Source organism: Vespa mandarinia, chromosome 6 (assembly GCF_050613455.1).
Source record: "Vespa mandarinia isolate Hongniang chromosome 6, ASM5061345v1, whole genome shotgun sequence".
Taxonomy (NCBI): domain Eukaryota; kingdom Metazoa; phylum Arthropoda; class Insecta; order Hymenoptera; family Vespidae; genus Vespa; species Vespa mandarinia.
Window position 1 is genome coordinate 1,389,803 of NC_140815.1, and position 7,698 is coordinate 1,397,500.

A 7,698-nucleotide genomic window follows, 5' to 3' on the forward strand; every position below is an offset into this window, starting at 1 on the left:
ATACATATATATATGTGTATATATATATATATACACATATATCCTACAACATATTATATATATATATATATATATATATATATATATATATAACACACATATATCCTAGAACATATTACATCCTGAAGATACCAAATTTGCTTTCTGATATTGAAGCATTCAAACAGGCAGCCAAACTGAGTCCAAGCACTGTCCTAGTATCAACTGGATCGATCACTCCATCATCCCACAATCTATAGAAATATAATTTATAGATCTTTTATATATCTATTTCTTTTTTATTCTTATTTACTTATGTAGCATTAAAAATAATATTTTACCTAGCACTCGAGTAGTATGGACTACCTTCTTCCTCAAATTTTTTGATAATTGGCTCTTTAATTTTATTTTCTTCTTCTTTCGTCAGCTATAATATGAAATGTAAGTAAAATCTATATTCCTAATTAAAGCAAACATAATACTTGAAATGTTACCTCTTTGCCTTCTCGAAGACACTGACTTTTTGTAATGTGAGCTATTACACTGGCTGCTTGTTCTCCTCCCATCACAGAGATTCTAGCATTTGGCCAAGAATACAAAAAGCGTGGGGAATAAGAACGTCCACACATCCCTATTCAACATAAACCAAAAAGAAATGGTAAGTTACAAAGGTTTCATACATGTTTACATATGCATATATTGCTTACATAATAAACAAAATTACCATAATTTCCAGCACCGTAAGAACCTCCGATTAACACGGTAATTTTGGGAACCTTTGCGCACGCTACCGCTGTTACCATTTTTGCACCATTTTTAGCAATACCTCCTTCTTCCGCATCTTTACCCACCATAAATCCTGAATTATAATTATACGAATATATGTATTAATAACAAGAAAAAAAGAAATGTTATAAATTAAATTCAAATTAATGCTAGACATCTAATTTTTCAATGATTAACCTGTAATATTTTGCAAAAACACAAGAGGTATTTTTCTTTGTGCACACAACTGTATAAAATGTGTTCCTTTTAATGCGCTTTCAGAAAAAAGAACACCATTATTTGCAACGATTCCTACTGGATAACCATGAATTTTAGCAAATCCAGTAACCAATGTCTTCCCGTACAATGCTTTAAATTCATTAAATCTTGATCCATCAACAATTCTTGCAATGACTTCCCGTACATCAAAAGGTCGTTTTAAATTGGTACCAACTATGCCATAAAGTTCATCAATAGCATGTACCGGTACCTCCACATTTGTATCAATTTTTACATCCATGGGAGGTATACAATTTAAATTTTTAACAATTCGTCGTGCTAGATACAAAGCGTGAGTATCGTCGATAGCATAGTGATCTGACACTCCAGACTTTCTACAATTTTAAGATTACAAAGCATGAAATTATGACTAAATTAATATGCAAAATAATGTATCTCCATTTATCAATTACCGGCAATGTAAAGCTGCTCCTCCTAAATCTTCTGACGTAACCTCTTCTCCAGTAGATGCTTTTACTAAAGGTGGACCAGCCAAAAATATAGTACCCTGATTTCCAACAATAATATTTTCATCGGCCATTGCAGGAATATATGCACCACCTAATTTAATAAATTAAATGATAACAAACATTTAATAATCAAATGATAAGGTAACCTAATAAATGAACCAAACCTGCTGTGCAACTTCCCATTACCACAGCAATTTGTGCAATTCCCATGGCGCTCATATTTGCTTGATTATAAAAACTTCTTCCAAAATGCATTTTGTCAGCAAACACGTCGGATTGATAAGATAAATTAGCTCCCCCACTGTCAACTAAGTATATACAAGGTAATCTATTTTCTTCTGCAATTTCTTGAGCACGCAATTGCTTTTTGACTGTAATCGGATAATAAGTGCCACCTTTTACCGTTGTATCATTTGCTATTATTAAACAGTCATTCCTGTAGGAGTGTTTATTAATCAATAATGAGTATAATAATTTCAATGTATCATTAAATAGTAAATGTTATAATTACCCTTCTACTCTGCCGATACCAGTTATTATTCCGCCAGCCGGTACCTCTTCTTTTTTATACATCTTGTATCCTGCTAATTGCGAAAATTCTAAGAAAGGAGAACCTTCATCTAGAAGCACATTGATACGGTCCCTGGGTAATAATTTTCCCTTGCTTAAATGTCTATCTATGGCTTTATTTCCCCCACCCTCTACTATCTTTTCTACAATAGATTTCAATTCGTCTACAAGTATTTTCATTTGTAGATAATTTTCCTAAAATTTGGTAAATATTTTTATATCAAATTAACATATCATTATATATTGTTTTTGCAAATATTACAAAAATTTTCCCATATATGTCAATAATATATACATTTGTCTTATAAATTATATCATTGTAAAATCTATTTTAAAATATCTTTAAAAATCTTTAAAAATCTTTAAAAAGTTTATAAAGAAAAGAACGATAATTAATGTCGTTATCATTATAGTATATTATATATTTACAATTTAGTATATTATATTTCCAACTAAGTATTCAAAGAAAATATTATTCTTACTTGAAAAGTAGATGATCTTGTATCTTGTGATGTACCAATGACAGGTACATTATCATGATAACTTCTTATAAGAAATCTAAGATGCTGTACAGAAAAAGTACCTCTTCGTAACATTGTTTAAAAAGAAAATCGATAGAATATTGTTGAATTAAAGCGAATAACCCATAATTCACATCAGCAAAGTTTCAATAATGTAGACTGTGGCGTCATCTCAATACGATATAATGAAAAATTTCAAAATAAAAAAATACATGCGACCTAAATAAAAATACTAGAATTTCGTAATCGAAGATATAAATTATAAGATAAATTTGAATTTAAAGTTCAGAGTCCTCTTATAATTTTTGAATTATTTACTACGTTATCGACTCGCTAGAAACAGATCGTAGCGCTTATATCGACACATTCATTCTGTTATATAATTATTCAATAATTAATGAACGATTAGCATTAAACTCAGCTTCATTAGCTTGACTATGTTTACATTGAAGTTAGCAAAAAGCAATATATCATAAGCAACATAAATTTTATATGTAGGCGTATAGAACTTTCTTACTTGACCATTAATGATTTAATATTATAATGAAACCTACACGTTCATTTTATAAACATGATATTAATATAATGACAAGAATAATAAATTGAGAACAATGATTTATTTAACCTCAATTTTTTCCACGCATAATAAAAAAAAAGAGTATTATTATATGTTAATAATAAATAAATACGCTTAACTATCTTTTTCTTTTTATCTTTTTTTTCTCTTTTTTTTTTATGTAACCCTATTGATAAGAATGCATTTTCTTAATCATTTATTTAGCACATTTATACTTTATCAATATTTATTGCAACTTTGAAGGACTGGAGTTAACTATATTTTTATGTATTCACATAAAGCAGTGTGGGTGTAAGGTCATACTATTGATTACTAATATCGACGTTTCACGCGTAAGTAAGGTTAGATTCTAATTTTAAACGAAGTTTTAAAAAACTATGACAGATGGCAGTAAACGTAAAAGGCGTTTACATACGCAATATCTAATACTGTGTATATCATTATGAAGTGCTAATTCGAAAGGAAAGAGACAAAGCAGTAGAGTGACAGGTACGAAAGAACGTTGTATTATTGAACGATCCATAAGAAGAAATAAGAAAGCAATTGTTTTACGAGAAACACGTAGACTTTAATTGCATAAAAATGCCGAATTTATCTAGTATATCTAGCTATCCATTAAAGGTAAATATAATATATATAAGAATCATATAAAAGTATTTTCTGTTCCAGTAGTTTCTTAAATATTCTTCTAAACCTCTTATATAGCAACATAATAATTATTATCGTCATAAATATTCCATTTTATCCTTATCATATTTGTTACCATGAAGTTATCCTATATTACTTGTCATATCATACCATAGGCTTATTATGTTATCAGTGTATGTTGTGATATGTGGGGTATCTCTCTTCTTTTTTATTATGTATAAATAAAAATGAAGATATATATGTTTTACACCAATATTTTATTTTACACACATATATACACACCAATATTTTATTTTATTTCGACACTATATGTTATAATAAAATATTTGTATGTTTATTACATTGAGCAATATATATACATATATATATATATATATATATGTGTGTGTGTGTGTGTGTATGTTATGTGGTTTTGTTATATAAGATAAAAATAATGTGATACAATTACATGAGTTGTTCTACAAGTATTTCATTAACTATAATGTATATCTATCACTAGATAATGACATGATTTTCATGCATTTGTATATTTTTTTAGGTAATTTTTGCAATTCATCTGGTTCTTGTAACATGGTAATTATAAATTTAATATGATTTCTATATCTCATTATATTATTTCTTACATTATACTTTAAGTTAATGCAATAATAATGTTAATACTTAAGTATAATGTCAAATACTTTTAACAGGGGTATTCAAGGATGTTGGTGCCCAAAATCTGCAATGATGTACAATTTACTATTTTTCATTTGCTTACTCTGGGCTGTGCATAACATTGAATCAGATGAACCATTACAATTTGTAAGTTGTTATAAGTAAAAAAATAGCTCTAATCTATGTGTCTAATCTAAGTTATTACATATATTATTAATAATTTTATACAAGCTAAAACGTTATTTGTATTCTTGTAGGCTCTCTTCATAAACGTTTTATCAATATTTTTTGACATAGTGACTTTGTCTGTTTACTATCCAATCGGTCTAGCATGTAAGTATGTTCAGACAGTCGTATATGTGACTAATGGACGACATGTAAAAATTACAAATTGTTTATTATTCTGCCCAAGCAGAAGATGTATTTGAACTCACCAACTTGTAGATGCGTCTGATAAGTTTAGTGCAGCGTTTATGATAATAAACCTGGTCGTGCGTGTTGTCACGAGTATATATCTATTGCGGATAGGACAAGCAAGAGGTGGAAGTCTTGCTACGATGTTTACACCCTGTCCTGCCATGGGTCAGTAGTCCATAGGATACAGATGTGCCTTGCTAGCCTTGTATTGCTTCTACAATTTTCTGCTTTACGTATGTGCTTGATGAATGCTTTATTTTTACGTAAAGTATCATTTACACCGATAGTTTGTTTGTGAACATTTTGTTTTCGTTTGTGGTATTTTGTAGTCAATGATTATGCTTGAATGATTTGCTATTATTTTTATGTGCTTCTGTATTATGAATTATATCTCGAACTTTGCTGTTTGTAAATAAATATCACTGTAATTTTAAAAATATAATATGACATCATTTTTTTTACATTACAGGTATAACTCGACAGGATTACGAGGACATATCCCATCCGATACCTCAAAATTCTGATTTCGTTGGAATTTAAGTTATTTTGATGGTATATATTGTAAAACTTATAATGTTCGATCTTGAATTTGTTTTTTTGTGGGCGGATCATTTAACAGAAGCTTATATGTACAATGATATAAATCTCACATGATATATTTTCATTATTTCTTATATTCCAAAACAACGAACAAACAGAGACATAATTAAATATTATCAAAGATACATACCAATGTGAACATAATCGATCAGATTTTAAATAGAACAATAGTGCCAATTTGTATTTTAATGAATTATATTTTCGATCAAATATTTCGATGTTCTATAAAATTTCGTTCTTTACGTCAATCCGTTAATAATAATAACTAATATTGGCACAACATACGTTTATTGTTTCTTATCGTAATCATTTGTTACGTGCATGCATATGATCTAACATAAACAAGTAATATTGTTAAATCGCATTAAATGTTTCTATTAATTATATATGAAATACTCCGTAATTATCACATACTTATGTATATATGATAAATTATATATATACAAACAGATTTAATATATTATAGATCTATTCTGTACGACTACTTTTATCTGCAGTTTGCAAATAAAATTCTTTATAACAATGTAACAGAACGTTTAAAAGAATTATTCCTATCTCGCATGCTTATCTATGAAAATGAATGAAGATAAAAGAAAAAAGAAAAAGAAAAAGAAAGTAAAGGTGGGGGAATATAAAAAAGAACATACGTACGACGTGCGTACAATGTACACACACACATACATACATGCATACATATATGGATATATATAATTCTAGATCATACGATAGAAATTTTGAACGTGGCGCTAACCGAACGGTGGCGCCTAAGCGTCGGCCGTCAGAGGTCGCCAGGTTCGAGGTATAAAATCGCTGTCCGTGAAGCGGTTCCCTTCAGTAGTGTGCGTGACCGTACCGGGAGGAGGGTGGCTCCGCGCGCGGCCGCACCGCGAAACCGTGCCCACTCGCCTCGACCACGGACATCCACGCTCGTTTTCTCGTATTGTGAAAACATGGCGGCCAGTGACGACGAGCCGATGCATCTCTACGAGGTCTTTCAAAATTGCTTCAACAAGATCGCCAACAAGCAACCCGGTGAGTTTCGCCGTCCGCGAACTTGTATTATCCCTCTCCTCAATCCCCCCTCGTTACCCCTCCCTCCCTCCCTCCATCTCCCTCTCGGTGCTCGCTCACCCGCCTGCCGACTTCCCCCTCTCACCTTCCTATTTTCCCTTACTCGTCGTCCCTTGTTAGGCGAGAGACGAACCTTCGTTCATCTCTTCGACGTCGTTGTCATTGTCGTCGTCGTCATCGTCATAGTCGTCGTGTCGGCAATGGCAACGGCAATGGTTGCTGTTGTTGCTGTTGATTCGTGTTGATTCTATCTCATGCTTGAATGAGAAAAGATACTACCAATGATCTCTTCAGCTTTCTGCTTTGCTCTATGTCTGTCTGTCTGTCTGTCTGTCTGTCTATCCGGCCGTTCGTCCGTCTGCCTGTCTGTCTGTCTGTCTCATTCTCTTTCTCTCACTCTCTTTCTCTCGTTCATCTCGCTCGAATCGAAAGAATCGTGCGCCGTTCTGTCTTGTTTCTCCACGCGCGCGTCGGACGTAGAGAGACGAGCGGCGTCCTTCGTCATCGTCGTGTCGTCGTCGTCGATGAAAAGGAAAATATGTATCTTCTTTTCTTTTTCGTTTCTTTTTTATTTTTCTTGTCCCTTCGCTTTCTTCGACTGTCCTCTCTCTCTTCTCTCTCTGTCTCTCTCTCTGTCTCTGTCTCTATCTGTATCTGTCTCTCTCTCTCTCTCTCTTTCTCTCTCTCTCTCTCTCTCTCGTTGCGTCGTCGCTCGATCGAGCTCTCTTCCCCTCCTCTCTTTGTCTCTCTCTCTCTCTTTCTCTCTCTCTGTCGATCTCTCGCGCGTCGGACGATCTCGTCTCTCAGTTTACTCTAGAGGAGAGTCGACCGTCGTGTTTTGGTTCTCTCGACTGTCAGTGCCCTGGACGGTGCTGCCACGTCGAAGGGCCGAACTAAAAGAGCTGGAGAGCATCGTTCTATTTTCTTCCTTTTTTCTTCTTATTCTTCTTCTTATTCTTATTCTTCTTCTTATTCTTATTCTTATTCATCTTATTTTTCGTCCATTTCATTTTATTTCCCACGAATGCAGAAACTTTATATCGTACCATAGAACATATTACGTTTCGTCTTTTGACAAAGATAAAAAGAAGATTGAAATAGGTTGATGATTTTTCGTGAAAATGAGTATATCGAGAAAATGATCAAT

General features: G+C 32.4%; 3 protein-coding genes across 8 annotated transcripts in view; 2 read left to right on the forward strand and 1 right to left on the reverse strand.

The window, feature by feature from the left end:
* Positions 1 to 74: 74 nt before the first annotated feature.
* On the reverse strand, positions 75 to 2,769 carry Mccc2 (methylcrotonyl-CoA carboxylase subunit 2). 3 transcript variants are annotated; one of them, XM_035864554.2, is made up of 9 exons: positions 2,546 to 2,769; positions 2,005 to 2,258; positions 1,658 to 1,929; positions 1,437 to 1,584; positions 943 to 1,358; positions 704 to 838; positions 474 to 610; positions 321 to 406; positions 75 to 233 (listed from the first exon to the last, which is right to left on the reverse strand). In XM_035864554.2, exons 1-9 carry the CDS (start codon positions 2,657 to 2,659, stop codon positions 116 to 118), a joined length of 1,680 nt encoding a protein of 559 aa, XP_035720447.2. In that variant the 5' UTR covers positions 2,660 to 2,769; the 3' UTR covers positions 75 to 115. The 3 variants fall into 3 exon arrangements, with proteins under 3 accessions (XP_035720447.2, XP_035720448.2, XP_085513806.1); XM_035864555.2 differs by having other exon boundaries at positions 2,005 to 2,092; positions 2,546 to 2,665; XM_085657680.1 differs by having other exon boundaries at positions 2,005 to 2,113; positions 2,546 to 2,663.
* A 777-nt stretch (positions 2,770 to 3,546) lies between these two features.
* On the forward strand, positions 3,547 to 5,905 carry LOC118440875 (type-1 angiotensin II receptor-associated protein). Of its 2 annotated transcripts, none has more exons than XR_004837945.2 (6): positions 3,547 to 3,782; positions 4,348 to 4,382; positions 4,499 to 4,610; positions 4,721 to 4,796; positions 4,908 to 5,113; positions 5,350 to 5,905. XR_004837945.2 is itself a non-coding variant. In XM_035864557.2 (6 exons), exons 1-6 carry the CDS (start codon positions 3,744 to 3,746, stop codon positions 5,418 to 5,420), a joined length of 471 nt encoding a protein of 156 aa, XP_035720450.1. In that variant the 5' UTR covers positions 3,551 to 3,743; the 3' UTR covers positions 5,421 to 5,902. The 2 variants fall into 2 exon arrangements, 1 of the variants encoding a protein (XP_035720450.1); XM_035864557.2 differs by having other exon boundaries at positions 3,551 to 3,782; positions 4,908 to 5,045; positions 5,350 to 5,902.
* A 418-nt stretch (positions 5,906 to 6,323) lies between these two features.
* LOC118441081 (protein daughterless-like) overlaps positions 6,324 to 7,698 on the forward strand; it is a 140,966-nt gene continuing 139,591 nt past the window's right edge. For all 3 annotated transcript variants that reach the window (XM_085657848.1, XM_085657850.1, XM_085657849.1), the window contains exon 1: positions 6,324 to 6,512. In XM_085657848.1, coding sequence (XP_085513974.1) covers positions 6,431 to 6,512 — 82 coding nt within the window. In that variant the 5' untranslated portion in view covers positions 6,324 to 6,430. The remainder of the gene's footprint in view (positions 6,513 to 7,698) is intronic.